Source organism: Anarhichas minor, unplaced genomic scaffold, assembly GCF_050575085.1.
Source record: "Anarhichas minor isolate MPS153535 unplaced genomic scaffold, ASM5057508v1 ptg000023l, whole genome shotgun sequence".
In the NCBI taxonomy this organism is placed as follows: Eukaryota; Metazoa; Chordata; class Actinopteri; order Perciformes; family Anarhichadidae; genus Anarhichas; species Anarhichas minor.
The window spans coordinates 3,556,869-3,574,031 of record NW_027466469.1 but is presented as its reverse complement, the minus strand read 5'-3'; the positions used below and the strand labels follow the sequence as shown (position 1 = coordinate 3,574,031).

General features: G+C 42.3%; 1 protein-coding gene across 1 annotated transcript in view; it reads left to right on the top strand.

The window, feature by feature from the left end:
* The window catches only part of LOC142955254 (scavenger receptor cysteine-rich domain-containing protein DMBT1-like), a 112,158-nt gene that overhangs the window by 4,769 nt on the left and 90,226 nt on the right, over window positions 1-17,163 (top strand). Inside the window, exons 4-8 of the mRNA XM_076096722.1 lie at window positions 478-785; window positions 1,720-2,034; window positions 4,043-4,357; window positions 5,358-5,672; window positions 6,596-6,904. Coding sequence (XP_075952837.1) covers window positions 478-785; window positions 1,720-2,034; window positions 4,043-4,357; window positions 5,358-5,672; window positions 6,596-6,904 — 1,562 coding nt within the window. The remainder of the gene's footprint in view (window positions 1-477; window positions 786-1,719; window positions 2,035-4,042; window positions 4,358-5,357; window positions 5,673-6,595; window positions 6,905-17,163) is intronic.

The window sequence follows — 17,163 nt, the reverse complement described above, 5'->3', positions numbered from 1 at the left end:
ATTTCCTGCAATAATCCAAAATCACATTGGCTTTTTCTCCAGGGAACCAGTAAGAGGCTAACTTCCGGGTTGGCCTGCAAAAATATGTCATCCTCGCAGCACTTTCTAGATATCTCTATCATCCTGACCAATAACCTGTGAATCAACTCCCAATGTACCCAGATCCATCTGTCAATGTTTATACTTAGTTTTGTTTCATTCTTTTTATCTCAAACTCTTTTACTTTATCCCTAATTTATATCCATTGTATGAAATATTGCATATCATAGAACCCCACATTTTCCAGATAATTTCTCATCTTTACCTCAGAAGAATCATGTGTGAAGTGAGAGTATGATATGGAAGAGTTCATAAAAATAATAAAGAAGCTAAATGATTTAATCAACTGCAGTTACATTGAAGAGATGGGGCTTTTGCTCAATACTGCTGTTGCCATATGTTGACTGATATTTTGCTTTCAATTCAACCAGATATGACTACAGTGAGACTGGTCAACTCTGACAGCAGCTGCTCTGGCAGAGTGGAGATCTTCCACAACGACAATTGGGGGACGGTATGTGATGACATTTGGGATTTGAATGCCGCTCAGGTGGTGTGTCAACAGCTGGGCTGTGGCAGGGCTCTGTCAGCACCAAGAAGTGCACATTTTGGACAAGGAAGTGGACCAATCTGGCTGGATGACCTTCAGTGTTCAGGAACTGAGTCATCACTAACGGACTGTACACACAGAGGATTAGGAACCCACAACTGTGGTCATTCTGAGGATGCTGGTGCCATCTGTGAAGGTAACTTTGTACATCTACATATACATTTATTTTCTGCACAAATATAACTATAGAATTTAGAAAAAACATTGTCACTAATTTCATTCTATTTCACAAACAAAACTGCAATAAAATGCTGCTGGAAATGGTCCTAAAACCCATCTTTGAGTTGATTATTTTGACTCATGGAAGTCAATGGGATTTTTGACTGGGTTTTTGGTAAGATGGCTAAATAAGGTCTGTGGTTAACACGAGATTAAGAGATTTTAACATTTTGTACTATGACGTAAAATGCATCAGTAAATATCCCACTTGTGAAATTTGAAGCCTTTAAGTTTGTTAAAAAAGATGGTTGCTAACAAGTGCCTAAATGAGACTGTTGAACATCATGATGCTGAACTATAGTCTGCCTTTAAATCATATGCCGATTGCATCTATGATTTCAATAATGATAGTGTTCATTTGTGAAGATGATCTTAGGAAACCAAATGTGTTAGTACCATAAACTGGTTTAGCCAAAGATTTTATTTTTTCAATAATCCAAAATCCCATTGGCTTTTTGTCGAGGGAAACACTGAGAGGCTAACTTCCGGGTTGGCCTACAAAAAAATGTCATCCCTGCAGCACTCTCAGATATCTCCATCATCCTGACCGTTAACCTGTGTATCAACTCCCAATGTACCCAGATCCATCTGTCACAGTTTATACCTAGTTTTGTTTCATTTTATCCGTTATTACTTTCACACCTAATTTACATCCATTTCATAGAACCCCACATATCCAGATAATTTATCGTTGCCTCGGAAGAATCATGTGTGAAGGGAGACTATTATGTAAGAGTTAATCAAGATAAAGAAGGTAAATTATAAAGTAGTTTCATTGAAGAGATGGGGCTTTTGGTTAATACTGCTGTTGCCATGTAGGTTGACAGTTATTTTGCTTTCACTTCAACCAGATGTGACCACAGTGAGACTGGTCAACTCTAACAGAAGCTGCTCTGGCAGAGTGGAGATCTTCCACAACGGCAACTGGGGGACGGTGTGTGACGACGTTTGGGATGTGAATGACGCTCAGGTGGTGTGTCAACAGCTGGGCTGTGGCAGGGCTCTGTCAGCACCAGGAAGGGCACATTTTGGACAAGGAAGTGGACCAATCTGGCTGGATGACCTTCAGTGTTCAGGAACTGAGTCATCACTAAAAGACTGTACACACGGAGGATTAGGAACCCACAACTGTGGTCATTCTAAGGATGCTGGTGTCATCTGTGGAGGTAACTTTGTACATCGACAATATTCTTTTTTTTTTTTTTTTTTTTTCTGAACAAATATAACTGGAGAATTTAGAAAAAACATGGTTATTAATTTCATTCAAAGTCGCAAACAATGCAGTAATATAGTTACAATAAAGTGCTGTTGGAAATGGTCCTAAAACCAGTGGCAGGCCATGCATTTTATACTTGGGCCATCAGTGCTGTCCTACTACAGTTGAACCACCTCCTAATAACCTCACTATTACACCTCATGATGGGATGCTTCGTCATTAACGGGCAATGCATAGAGTCAAAATCAATGTAATTAACACCATGACGAGAACAAACTCGCAAGAACCAGTCTCATACATTTATTTGACAACAAAGAGGGTAGAATAACATGATTCAACAGGCCTCTGCACATTCCAGCAAAATTACGTTGCTAAAACATGCATTTCATAAAAACGATACAATAAAAAAATTTAAAACGGTAGTAACGATACTGCAGAGGTAAAAGCTAAAACTAGCAGTTCACTTACTAAAGCTGCTGTTCACTATTTAGAGACAAAGTCCATCCTCCTTACTTTGATTACAAACAGTTCAATGTCACGGTTGTACAGTAAATCAATGCAGTTCAGTTTCAGCAAGAGGTCCTTCTCTATTCATGGACGCCAGTGATTACAGTCGAGCCTCCCCAGTTGTACTTACTTCTTGAATACGTTTTAATGAGTTTCAGGGCTGAAAGTGTCTGCTCGACAGAGGCAGTAGATATTGGGATTGTCGCCGCCAAACATTCCAAAACGCAAAAAATGTAATGTTGCGTTAAAACGTCTTGCATATCTTTAAATTTGAACTCTTACTGCTACAAAGTTCTAGCACACTGACAATCAAGCCACACGTTAATGATGACTTACTTGGCTAGGCCAGCTAGAAGGCTCTGGCAAGTCAAAGAATACGCCCAACATGTCAAACTAAAAGTCTGATTAGTTGAAGACTACGACAATCAACAATATCGTCCCCATTTACTTAAACTGCAAAGGGATTGAGTTGTAATTCTGAAGGCGTCCGGGCAGATTTTTTTACTTGGAGACGACATGGGGGCGAAATCTGATTGGATAAAAGCTCTACTTAAAACAAGTTGCACTCATGGAAGTCGATGGCGTTTTTGAGTGGGTTTTTGGTAAGATGCCTTAAATAAGTTCTGTGATTAAGAGATTTTAACATTTTTGTTCTATGACATAAAATACGTCAATAAATATCCCACTTGTGAAATTTGAAGCTTTTACGTTTCTTAAAAAAGATGGTTGCTAACAAGTGCCTAAATTCGACCATTGATCATCATCATGCTGAACTATATTCTGCCTTTAGCTCAGTGGTGGTGGCGGCGTGAAATCATGGGACAGTGGTGTAATTTTGTTGTCTTGATATGTCTTTGCTTCTGCCGATTGCATCTATGATTTAAATAATGATAAAAGTAGTGTTCATTTGGGAAGATGTTGGTGTCATCAACTAGTTAAGCCACAGAGCTGATTTCCTGCAATAATCCAAAATCGCATTGGCTTTTTCTCCAGGGAACCAGTAAGAGGCTAGCTTCCAGGTTGGCCTACAATAATATGTTATCCTTGCAGCACTCTCTAGATATCTCTATCATCCTGACCAATAACCTGTGAATCAACTCCCAATGTACCCAGCTCCAGCTGTCAATGTTTATACTTAGTTTTCATCCTTTTTTTTTTTTTTTAAATCTCAAATGCTTTCACTTTAACCCTAATTTACATCCATTGTATGACATATTGCATATCATAGAACCCCACATTTTCGAGAATTTCTCATCTTTACCTCAGAAGGATCATGTGTGAAGGCAGAGTATATGTAAAGAGTTTATAATAAAGATGATAAAAAAATGATCATGATGATAATAAAGAAGTTAAATGATAAAATCAAGTACAGTTGCATTGAAGAGATGGGGCGTTTGCTCAATACTGCTGTTGCCATATGTTGACAGATATTTTGCTTTCAATTCAACCAGATGTGACCACAGTGAGACTAGTCAACTCTAACAGCAGCTGCTCTGGCAGAGTGGAGATCTTCCAAAACGGCACTTGGGGGACGGTGTGTGACGACAGTTGGGATGTGAATGACGCTCAGGTGGTGTGTAAACTGCTGGGCTGTGGCAGGGCTCTGTTGGCACCAAGAAGTGCACATTTTGGACAAGGAAGTGGACCAATCTGGCTGGATGACCTTCAGTGTTCAGGAACTGAGTCATCACTAAAAGACTGTACACACAGAGGATTAGGAACCCACAACTGTCGTCATTCTGAGGATGCTGGTGTCATCTGTGAAGGTAACTTTGTAGATGTACATTTAATTTTTCTTTCTGCAGTTATAACTGGAGAATTTAGAAAACATTTTTATTCAATTTCGTTCTATTTCACAAACAATACTACAATAAAGTGCTGCTGGAAATGGTCCTAAAACCCATCTTTGAGTTGAATATTTAGATTCATGGAAGTCAATGGGATTTTTGACTAGATTTTTGTTAGGATGCCTGAAATAAGGTCTGTGGTTAACACGAGATTAAGAGATTTTAAAATGTTGTTCAATGACATAAAATTCATCAGTAAATATCTCACTTGTGAAATTTGAAGCTTTTAAGTTTGTTAAAAAAAAGATGGTTGCTAACAACAGACTAACGAACATCATGATGCTGAACTATAGTCTGCCTTTTGGTCGGTGGCGGCGTGAAGTCATGAGACTGTGCTGTAGTTTGTTTGTTGTCTTAACGTCGTCTCTTTACATTATGCCGATTGCATGTATGATTTAAATGATGGAAGTGGTGTTCATTTGTGAAGATGATCTTAGGAAACAAAATGTGTTAGTACCATAAACTGGCTAAGCCAAAGATTTTATTTTTGAAATTATCCAAAATCCCATTGGCTTTTTGTCGAGGGAACCAGTAAGAGGCTAACTTCCGGGTTGGCCTACAAAAATGTCATCCCTGCAGCACTGTAGATATCTCTATAATCCTGACTGTTAACCTGTGTATAAACTCCCAATGTACCCAGATCCATCTGTCAGTTTATACCTAGTTTTGTTACATTTTATCTTTTAATCTCTTATTACTTTTACCCCAAATTTACATCTATTGCATATCATAGAACCACACATTTTCTAGATAAGTTCTCATAGTTTCCTCAGAACAATCATGAGTGAAGTGAGAGTATATGTAAGAGTTCGTGATGATGCTAAATGATCAAGTGCAGTTACATTGAAGAGATGGGGCTTTTGGTCTATACTAATGTTGCCGTGTGGGTTGACAGAGATTTTGCTTTCAATTCAACTAGATATGACCACAGTGAGACTGGTCAACTCTAAGAGCAGCTGCTCTGGCAGAGTGGAGATCTTCCACAACGGCAATTGGGGGACGGTGTGTGACGACGTTTGGGATTGGAATGACGCTCAGGTGGTGTGTCAACAGCTGGGCTGTGGCAGGGCTCTGTCAGCACCAAGAAGTGCACATTTTGGACAAGGAAGTGGACCAATCTGGCTGGATGACCTTCAGTGTTCAGGGAATGAGTCATCACTAACAGACTGTACACACAGAGGATTAGGAACCCACAACTGTAGTCATTCTAAGGATGCTGGTGTCATCTGTGAAGGTAACTTTGTCCATCTCCACATTTCTTTTTTTTTCTTTTTTTTTTTCTGAACAAATATTAATGGAGAATAAAAAAATAAATTAAAAAAAACTATTACGCCTCATGATGGGATGCCTCGTCATTAACGGGCAATGCATATAGTCAAAATCAATGTAATTAACACCATGACGAGAACAAACTCGCAAGAACCAGTCTCATACATTTATTTGACAACAAAGCGGGTAGAATAACATAAAACTCTAACATGATTCAACAGGCCTCTGCACATTCCAGCAAAATTAAGTTGCTAAAACACGCATTCGTCACACACTCAAGGGCACGGGGCCATTCAAATATTATTCACATCAGAGAAAACAATATTAACCATTTCATAAAAACGATACAATAAAAAAATGTAAAACAGTAGTAACGACACTGCAGAGGCAAAAACTAAAAGTAGCAGTTCACTTACCAAAGCTGCTGTTCACTATTTAGAGACAAAGTCCATCCTCCTTACTTTGATTACAAAGAGTTCAATGTCACGGTTGTACAGTAAATCGATGCAGTTCAGTTCCAGCAAGAGGTCCTTCTCTATTCATGGACGCCAGAGATGACAAGTCGAGCCTCCAGTTGTACTTCTTGAATACGTTTTAATTCTTTTTATTTATTTTTTTAATCTCAAACATTTACTTCACCCCTAATTTACATCCATTGTATGAAATATTGCGTATCACAGAACCCCACATTTTCCAGATAATTTCTTATCTTTATCTCCAGAAGAATCATGTGTGAAGGGAGAGTATGATATGTAAGACTTCATAATATTAATAATAATATAGAAGCTAAATGATTAGATAAAGTACAATTGCATTGAAGAGATGGGGCTTTTGCTCAATACTGCTGTTGCCATATGTTGACAGATATTTTGCTTTCACTTCAACCAGATGTGACTACAGTGAGACTGGTCAACTCTAACAGCAGCTGCTCTGGCAGAGTGGAGATCTTCCACAACGGCAATTGGGGGACGGTGTGTGACGACGTTTGGGATTGGAATGACGCTCAGGTGGTGTGTCAACAGCTGGGCTGTGGCAAGGCTCTGTCGGCACCAAGAAGGGCACATTTTGGACAAGGAAGTGGACCAATCTGGCTGGATGACCTTCAGTGTTCAGGAACTGAGTCATCACTAAAATACTGTACACACAGAGGATTAGGAACCCACAACTGTGTTCATGCTGAGGATGCTGGTGTTGTCTGTGAAGGTAACTTTGTACATCTCCACATTTCTTTTTTTTCTGCATAAATAAAACTGGAGAATTACTAAAACAAAAACATTGTTATTAATTTAACCTTGCAGGTTTGCAGTAGGACATCTGTTAACACCGACCATTGGACCAATAACCTGTGAGTACGAAATATAACCAGGTATCAGAGCTGACATCTCAGCACAGTGAACTGTTCTGAATTCATAACCATGTTTCTTTTCGTCTTGATCTTTAGGCGAGGACTGACCGAATGCTGCGTGTATATGTATTTAATTATATACAAAATGACATCAAGAGTATACAAAAATAAAATCAATATTCTCACTCGTATTTCATTCAATCATTTCTACTCTGGTACTATGCTCAAAATCAACATACAGTTGTGTGAAAAAGTGTTTGCCCCCTTCCTGATTTCTTATTTTTTTGCATGTTTGTCACACTTAAATGTTTCAGATCATCAAACAAATTTAAATATTAGACAAAGATAACACAAGTAAACACAAAATGCAGTTTTTAAATGAAGGTTTTTATTATTAAGGGGGGGAAAAAATCCAAACCTACATGGCCCTGTGTGAAAAAGTGATTGCCCCCCCCCCTGTTAAAACATAAATTAACTGGTTTATCACATCTTTGGAATGCTGAGTTCAATTTCTCTAGCCACACCCATGCCTGATTACTGCCACACCTGTTCTCAATCAAGAAATCACTTAATTAGGACCTGCCTGACAAAGTGAGGTAGACCAAAAGATCCTCAAAAGCTAGACATCATGCTGCAATCCAAAGAAATTCAGGAACAAATGAGAAACAAAGTAATTGAGATCTATCAGTCTGGAAAAGGTTATAAAGCCATTTCTAAAGCTTTGGGACTCCAGCGAACCACAGTGAGAGCCATTATCCACAAATGGCAAAAACATGGAACAGTGGTGAACCTTCCCAGGAGTGGCCGGCCGACCAAAATGACCCCAAGAGCGCGACGACTCATCCAAGAGGTCACAAAAGACCCCAGAACATCCAAAGAACTGCAGGCCTCACTTGCCTCAATTAAGGTCATTGTTCATGACTCCACCATAAGAAAGAGACTGGGCAAAAATGGCCTGCATGGCAGAGTTCCAAGACGAAAACCACTGAGCAAAAAGAACATAAAGGCTCGTCTCAGTTTTGCCAGAAAACATCTTGATGATCCCCAAGACTTTTGGGAAAATACTGTGGACTGACGAGACAAAAGTTGAACTTTTTGGAAGGTGTATGTCCCATTACATCTGGCGTCATACCAACAGTAAAATATGGTGGTGGTAGTGTGATGGTCTGGGGCTGTTTTGCTGCTTCAGGACCTGGAAGACTTGCTGTGGTAAATGGAACCATGAATTCTGCTGTCTACCAAAAAATCCTGAAGGAGAATGTCCGGCCACCTGTTCGTGACCTCAAGCTGAAGCGCACTTGGGTTCTGCAGCAGGACAATGATCCAAAACACACCAGCAAGTCCACCTCTGAATAGCTTAAGAAAAACAAAATGAAGACTTGAGTGGCCTAGTCAAAGTCCCGACCTGAATCCGATTGAGATGCTGTGGCATGACCTTAAAAAGGCGGTTCATGCTTGAAAACCCTCCAATGTGGCTGAATTACAACAATTCTGCAAAGATGAGTGGGCCAAAATTCCTCTACAGCGCTGTGAAAGACTCATTGCCAGTTATCGCAAACGGTGGCCCAACTAGTTATTAGGTTTAGGGGGCAATCACTTTTTCACACAGGGCCATGTAGGTTTGGATTTTTTCCCCCCCTTAATAATAAAAACCTTCATTTAAAAACTGCATTTTGTGTTTACTTGTGTTATCTTTGTCTAATATTTAAATTTGTTTGATCTGAAACATTTAAGTGTGACAAACATGCAAAAAAATAAGGAATCAGGAAGGGGGCAAACACTTTTTCACACAACTGTAGTTTTGTTAGTGAGTAAGGCACATAAACTAAATCACAGTAGAAATGTACTAGCACAACCACATTTCCTATCACACATTGCGTCTGCATTTCATGGGAAAGGGAAGAAGACAGCATGGCAGACTTGGAACATTTGTGATGAAGTTTCTGAAACCATCACCAATCTCAGCCAGCATCCAACATCAATAAGTGACCTGGACCTGCAACAGTTAGAGAGATTTGTTGTCCTCATGTACGATAGATCAAGCGCAGTTACTGGTGTGGATGAAGCAAGACTGGATCTCTTTGCCCGCAAACGAAGGCCCCACAACTCGATTCCACCAAGCCCTGAGAGAACATGCAAAGAATCAGAATCAGCTTTGTTGGCCATGTATGTGTGCGCATACATGGAATTTGACTCCGGTTACACATTACTCTCATCGTACATACACACATATGAAATATATACAATAAACAAGAGAAATATAAGAAAAACAAGGACATTTAACAGCTATGTACAATGTAAGTATAAATATATCCCAAACAAAAAGTATATGTATATATGATACAATAGTGCAAACAGAGGTAGTAGTGCAATATGACTTATTTATTGTTCATGAGAGTGACGGCCAGTGGAAAGAAGCTGTTCCTGTGTCTGGTGGTTTTGGCGTACAGAGCTCTGTAGCGCCTACCAGAGGGGAGGAGTTGGAACAGCTTGTGTCCAGGGTGTGAAGGGTCTGCAGTGATCTTTCCAGCCCGTTTCCTGACTCTGGAGGTGAACAAGTCCAGGATGGAGGGCAGGCAATGATCCTCTCTGCAGACCTGACAATCCGTTGTAGTCTGTTTCTGTCCTGTTTGGTGGCTGATCCAAACCACACAGTGATGGAAGAACAGAGAACAGACTGGATGATGGCTGAGTAAAACAGGATCAGCAGCTCCTGAGGCAGGTTGAACTTCCTGAGCTGGCGCAAGAAGTACAACCTCTGCTGGGCCTTTTTCCAGATGGTGTTGATGTTGGGAGCCCACTTCAGGTCCTGGGATATTGTGGATCCCAGAAACTTGAAGGTCTCCACAGCAGACACAGTGTTGTTGAGTATGGTGGTGGTGGTGGTGGTGGTGGGGGGGGGGGGGGGGGGGGGCTCCTCCTGAAGTCCACCGTCATCTCCACAGTTTTGAGCCTGTTAAGCTCCAGGTTGTTCTGACCACACCAGAGGACCAGATGTTCAACCTCCCGCCTGTACGCAGACTCATCACCGTCCCTGATGAGACCAATGACCGTTGTGTCGTCTGCGAACTTCAGGAGTTTAACAGATGGGTCCTCTGAGGTGCAGTCGATGGTGTAGAGGGAGAAGAGCAGTGGGGAGAGCACACATCCCTGGGGGGCGCCAGTGCTGATAGTCCGGGTGCTGGATGTGATTTTTCCCAGCCTCACCTGCTGCGTCCTGTCAGTCAGGAAGTTTGTGATCCACCGACAGGTGGAGGCTGGCACAGTGAGCTGGGAGAGTTTGGGTTGGAGTATTGCTGGGATGATGGTGTTGAACGCTGAGCTGAAGTCCACAAACAGAACCCTTGCATATGACCCTGGGGAGTCGAGGTGTTGCAGCATGTAGTGCAGTCCCATGTTGACTGCATCATCCACCAACCTGTTTGCACGGTAGGCAAACTGCAGGGGGTCCAGCAGGGGCCCTGTGATGTACTTCAGGTGGGTCAACACCAGTTTCTCAAAGGATTTCATGACCACAGACGTCAGGGCGACGGGCCTGTAGTCATTTAATCCTGTGATGGAGGATTTCTTGGGGACCGGGATGATCGTGGAGCGTTTGAAGCATGAGGGTACTTTACACAGCTCCAGTGATCGGTTGAAGATCTGTGTGAAGATGGGGGCCAGCTGGTCAGCACAGACGTTCAGGCACGAGGGTGACACACCGTCTGGGCCTGGTGCCTTCCTGATCTTCTGTCTGTGGAAGAGCCGACTCACATCCTCTTCGCAGATCCTCAGTGCTGGAGGGGGGGTCGGTTGGGAGAGATGAGGAGGAGGCAGGGGGTGTAGATGGTTGTTTGATGATGATGGGGCAGGTGGGGGGTGTGAGAGTAGGCTTATCAAACCTGCAGTAAAACACATTCAGGTTGTCAGCCAGTTGGTGATTGGCCTCAGTGGGGCGGGGGTCTCCTGTAGTTGGTGAGTACTTCCAGGCCTCTCCAAACTGACGAGGGGTCATTGGCTGAAAACTTTTTCTCCAGCTTTTCAGGCCATGTCCATACTAGTCTGTTTTTACTCCATATTTGCTACGTTTACACTGAGCGGCCACACTACGCCGGAGTTTTGGAGCACCCTAAACGGAGGAGTCTGAAAACTCCCCAGAGGTTGGAGGTATTTGAAAACTCCGGGGTTGCGTTTGCGTGTGGACGGTCAGATACGGATGTGTGTTAGAAAAAATGAGCCCACACCCGTGTTCGCTATTGGTTATTAGCAGCCATGACGTCTCCGTCCCTGATTCGTCACACTCACTATCACGTGACCCGTACCCGGAAGAAAACAAACAGCCAGGGCGACCAGTAATTCATTTCAACATGGATAACTAATTTCAAGCGTTGCTGCTAGCACAACAGCTAGCAGCTGTTGTGCAGTAAAGTCTGCATTTCTGTGGAGGAAGCAGCTGTTGGAGCGATTAGTGACCAGCGTGACCAGCATCAGCCCTATGGAGCAGCTCGTTGTTTTTAGATTCTAGTGAGAAGACATGTTGCACTAACGTTTTACTTCTTCCGTTTGGTAGCCTTGAGAGACCTTAGTCTGTAAGTATGTCTTTATGAAGTATGAAAAGATGTACGTAGATATATTCTATTCGCGTGTTTAGTATAACATTTGTGTTGTATTAAATGCTAATCGCGGTTAGCATTTCTCCATTGGCGGTAATGTTAAAATGAGCTTAGAAGCTAGCTAGGCGGACATGTTACATGCTGGCTATATCATGGATTGTTGTTTTGTATTCATGTATGTGTATATGGACAGTTTGTAAAGCCATATTTCATATTGTGTTTCCATAGTTTTACAAATAAGAAAGATTCACACTGAAGTTTTGAAACTCTTCTATGGATTCCATGGTCTTTATTTCACGGATCTACTGTTAGCGATCTGCTAAGCTTTATGCACGAAGCAAGAGCAGAATAGAGTGAGAGACGTGTGTTGACCACATTTATGGACCCATAATCTAGTAAACGTTTACGTGTAAGTGTTGATGTTAAAGTAAATTTGATGTGAGAGAGAGAGAGAGAGATAGACCCGCAGCGCTATAACTACGTCTGAAAATTAAAACTTCTAAAACTTTCCACGAACTGTGTCTGTTTGAGTTTATAGAGGGAGATTTTAGAGGAAGATCTTAAGTATCAAATACAACCTTTCATTATTAAAGACTACTTTATTACTCTGTCGTTTTTTTTTTTTTTTAACTAAGCAAGCAATCCACTTCCTGTTTACACCGTCACATGCATGCCCAGTGTACGTTAATGGTCATGTGCTGTCCGCCTTCGAAGGCTGCCGTGTGGATGCAGATCAACTCGAGAATGATGCTGAAACTCCCGTGTGGACGGAGATCGTTTCTATTTGACAAATCTGCATCCAAGTAAAAACGGAGTAATGTGGACAGGGCATCAGTGTAGCTCCTCTTAGCTACCTTGATCTCCCTCGTCAATGTGTTTCTGGCCTGGTTGTACAGGATCCTGTCCCCACTTCTGTAGGCCTCACCCTTGGCCCGACGAAGCTGCCTGAGTCTTGCAGTAAACCATGGTTTATTGTTGTTGAATGTGCAGAAGGTTTTTTTCAGCACACACATGTCCTCACAAAAACTGATGTATGTCGGTGTCAGTGAGCCCATCCAGGTCTGTAGCAGCAGCCTCAAAAACACTCCAATCAGTGCAGGCAAAGCAGGACTGTAGCTCCAGCTTTGCCTCGTTAGTCCATCTCCTCACAGTCTTCACCACATGCTTTGCAGATTTTAATTTCTGCCTGTAGGTCGGGAGAAGATGGACCAGACAATGATCAGAGAGTCCCAAAGCTGCACGAGGGACAGAGCGATATGCATCCTTTATGACAGTGTAGCAGTGGTCCAGTGTGTTTTTGTCCCTGGTGCTACACTTAATATGCTGTCTGTATTTAGGCAGTTCTTTGCTGAGGTTTGCTCTGTTGAAGTCCCCAAGAACAATGAGCAGGGAGTCTGGGTGCTTGTGCTCCATGTTGATGATCTGCTCAGCCAGGTGTTGGAGAGCCTCACTCACACAGGCCTGAGGTGGGATGTAAACACCGACCAGGATGAATGAGGAAAACTCCCGTGGTGAATAAAAAGGTTTGCAGTCCATGAAAAGTGTTTCCAAGTGAGGGCTGCATGATTCCTTTGACACTGTGACATCTGTACACCAACCTTCGTTAATGTAGAAGCAGATTCCGCCTCCCCTCGTTTTCCCCGACAGCGCCGTGACGCGGTCCGCTCGGAGGAGTCGGAAGCCCGGCAGATGTAGTGCGCTGTCCGGGATGTGGTCACCGAGCCAGGTTTCAGTGAAGCACAGGGCGGCGGATCTGCTAAAGTCCTTTTTTTGTTTGTTGAGGAGCAGCAACTCATCCATCTTGTTGGCCAGAGAGCAGACGTTCGCCAGGTGAATTGACGGGAGCGCAGTTCCGAGTCCCCGTCGGCGCAGATTAACGAGCGCTCCTGCTCGCTTCCCTCGTCGGCGTCTCCGATAGATTCCGAGTAGAGCTGCTGCTCCCCCAACTAAAATCTCTGAAAAACTTTCTGGTTCTATGAAATGTGGCGAAAAAGTTTGGCCAGTGGATAGACCGATGTTTAAGAGTTCCTCTCGACTGAATGCGATCAGAGAGGGAGAGCTGGAAACAAGACAAACACACAAAAACAGAAAAAGTACGAGAGAGCGCAGTACCGAGGCTGCCATCTGCGGCGCCATCTTGCATCTCGAGCGTGCTGCTTATCAGGCTGGGATCATCTGGGGCCAGACAACTATCTCCAGGCCAGACATCGGCAGTCCTACTGATTGGGGGTGGACACAGAAAGGAGAGAAATGGCAGGTATGTTGGTCGACGTTACCCCCCATCGCAGCCAGCTGTCAGGAACTGGCCAAGTGTTCCTGTAAGAAAAGTTGCCATGGGAGGTGCAAGTGCTTTCAGTTGGGACTTCCATGTACAGCACTCTGCAGCTGCATATGTGAGCAGTAGCAGTTGGAAGATGAATGTGCCCGATGACCGTACCTTTGTGCGGAGTTACTGCAGACATTCAGATCGGAATGATACCCCCTGAACAGTGACATTGACATTAATGCACCTAAATTTGGTGCTACATATTAGTTTGAGGCCAAGTCCTCAGCAATTGTAAGTAAAATTGCATTTAAAGAACTGAAAAACGATAAAAACAAAAAAAAATGTTCATGTTACAATTGGTTATAATCACTTTATGGCAACTGCAAAATTGTTGATTTTCATATCAGTTCAGTATCTAGTGCTGTAAGATAATTAGTTTCCGTCCAGATTGACTAGTCTAGCAATGTTTCATGTGTTATGTAAAGTTATAATCTCCATAAAGAATCTCAACTACTTTCCAACGGTGCGGATATATCCTAGCAACTAGTCTTATAATGTTGTACATGTGAATTTAGCTGCTTTGATTTCGTGTTTAGAATAATATTGTAGATCTTATATGAAAATGTAGCATCTTTTACAATGTTTAAAATGTGAAGTACAGTTCTTTCATTTATTGAATGAGTTACAACTTTTGTACCGTCCATACTGACTAGACTAGTCTGGGAATGTGCTATAAGTTACACATTTATCTTTAATATCAAATGTATTATTGTTAGATGAATTAAGTGTCCAGTGCCATACAGTTTGTTTTGTCCAGTTTGATATATTCTTGTAATGTTCAATTTGAACATAGTTGAAGGAAATGATTTTAATAAAAGAGTTGAATTATTAATTGACAGTTATATTTGTTAATTTTTCCACTAAATGTCCAATGACATCAGCACATTCATTATTCTAGTGTTATAGTTGTGGGTAATTATTAAAGCATCTTTTATTACCTACAAATAGACACCAAGATCATTCAAATCGGGGAAATACAAATTTTCGGGAGGCCCAATTAGCGGCCATCTTGGATTTTTGAATGGCCAATCAGGCCGGTTTGACCAGATACCTCTGGAGAACAACTCCACCAAATTTCATGCTTGTATCATAATTTGCACGATTAATCTACTATCTGCCCCACTACATAAAACATTACACGATCATTTATATCAGTATTTTAAGATATATATATATATATATATATATATATATATATATATATATATATATATATATATATATATATATATAGTTTAATTTCTTTGCCATATTTTAAGGATCATGAGAAATCATTACCTTCATAAATTCAAAGATAAACATTCAATCTGGTATCCATAGTAACGATGCCATCGAGGACTCCATGGATGGAATGGTCTCATGATGACATCACAGATTCTCTGCCTTTAATGTCCAGGATTCTATGGCTAGAATTCTGTGGCTTTGATGTGGCTTTGATGTGAAGTCTATATAACCCTGTACATTCCCTCACACATTTGAGAGCGGACATCAACATACACACGACAATTACATTGAAAACTTTCTTAGATCTTTTTAAAGCACTCATCAAATTCTTTCAGATACACACTTGACAATTGCATTGAAAACTCCCGTAGTTTTTCAAAACACTTATCAAGTTGGTTCAGAAACACATTTGACAATTGCATTGAAAACTTTCGTACAGTATTTCACACCAGAAACCAAGTTGGTTCAAAGATGGAATTAAATTCCAAAGAGGTTGAACCTCCAATGAATTTTTACCTCAGTTCACTGGAGGAACAAGTAAGATGTGAACTGTTGGACAGCGAGGCGAGGCTCACCCAAACAACAACAAAGGACAGAGTCCTCCTAGACATTGATGAAGATTGTCTTCAACAGTTTCTAGATGTTCTCCACGAAAAGAACGAAACCGCGAAGTCCACCGAGGGGGAGATGGAGGTATCGAAGAACCTCTGTCAGGCTACTGTTGATAAACACTTAGATGTCATCAGTCAGCTCAAGGAGGCTCTTCATAAGGCCGAACAGGAGCTGAAAAATGGTCAACTACAATGGCAAGAGGAGAAGTCCTCCCTCAAAGCACGCCAGCAAAAGAACTGTGACCACTTTCACTCCCAGGTGCAGGTCATCGCATCCATTCGAGCACAAGAGCAGGAAGCAGTAAAACAGAAGCTGGAAAAAGCTCAGGCTTTCTATAAAGCCGAGATGGACGAACAGAGAGCGGAGACGAACAGGATCACAGCAGCTCTGAAAGAAACACAGGACCTGCTGGAGACTGAGCGTCAGGCTACAGTTGAACAGTTAGATGTCAGCAGTAAGCTCAAGGAGGCTCTTGATAAGGCCGAACAGGAGCTGAAAAATGGTCATCTACAATGGCAAAAGGAGAAGTCTCTATATCATGCCAAGGCTTTCTGTCAAGCCAAGACTTTCTATAAAGCCCGGATGGACAAACAGACAGCGGAGACAAACAGGATCGCAGCAGCTCTGAAAGAAACACAGGACCTGCTGGAGACTGAGCGTCAGGCTACAGTTGAACAGTTAGATGTCAGCAGTCAGCTCAAGGAGGCTCTTGATAAGGCCGAACAGGAGCTGAAAAATGGTCATCTACAATGGCAAAAGGAGAAGTCTCTCTATCATGCCAAGGCTTTCTGTCAAGCCAAGACTTTCTATAAAGCCCGGATGGACAAACAGACAGCGGAGACAAACAGGATCGCAGCAGCTCTGAAAGAAACACAGGACCTGCTGGAGACTGAGCGTCTCCGTTTCCAGGAACAGTCATCCCTCACGGCACACCTGGAAAAAACTTGCAGGGACCACGATCATGCCCAGCTGAAGAACATAGCTACTCTTCAAACATTGGAGGAGGAAGCTACGCAGATGGTCAAAACAGACCAGGCGTCCCAAGCCCAGCTGGAGGAGCAGAGAGCGGAGACAAACAGGATCAAAGCAGCTCTGAATGAAACACAGGACCTGCTGGAGACTGAGCGTCTCCGTTTCCAGGAACAGTCATCCCTCACGGCACACCTGGAAAAAACCTGCAGGGACCACGATCATGCCCAGCTGAAGAACATAGCTACTCTTCAAACATTGGAGGAGGAAGCTATGCAGATGGTCAAAAGAGACCAGGCGTCCCAAGCCCAGCTGGAGGAACAGAGAGCGGAGACAAACAGGATCAAAGCAGCTCTGAAAGAAACACAGGACCTGCTGGAGACTGAGC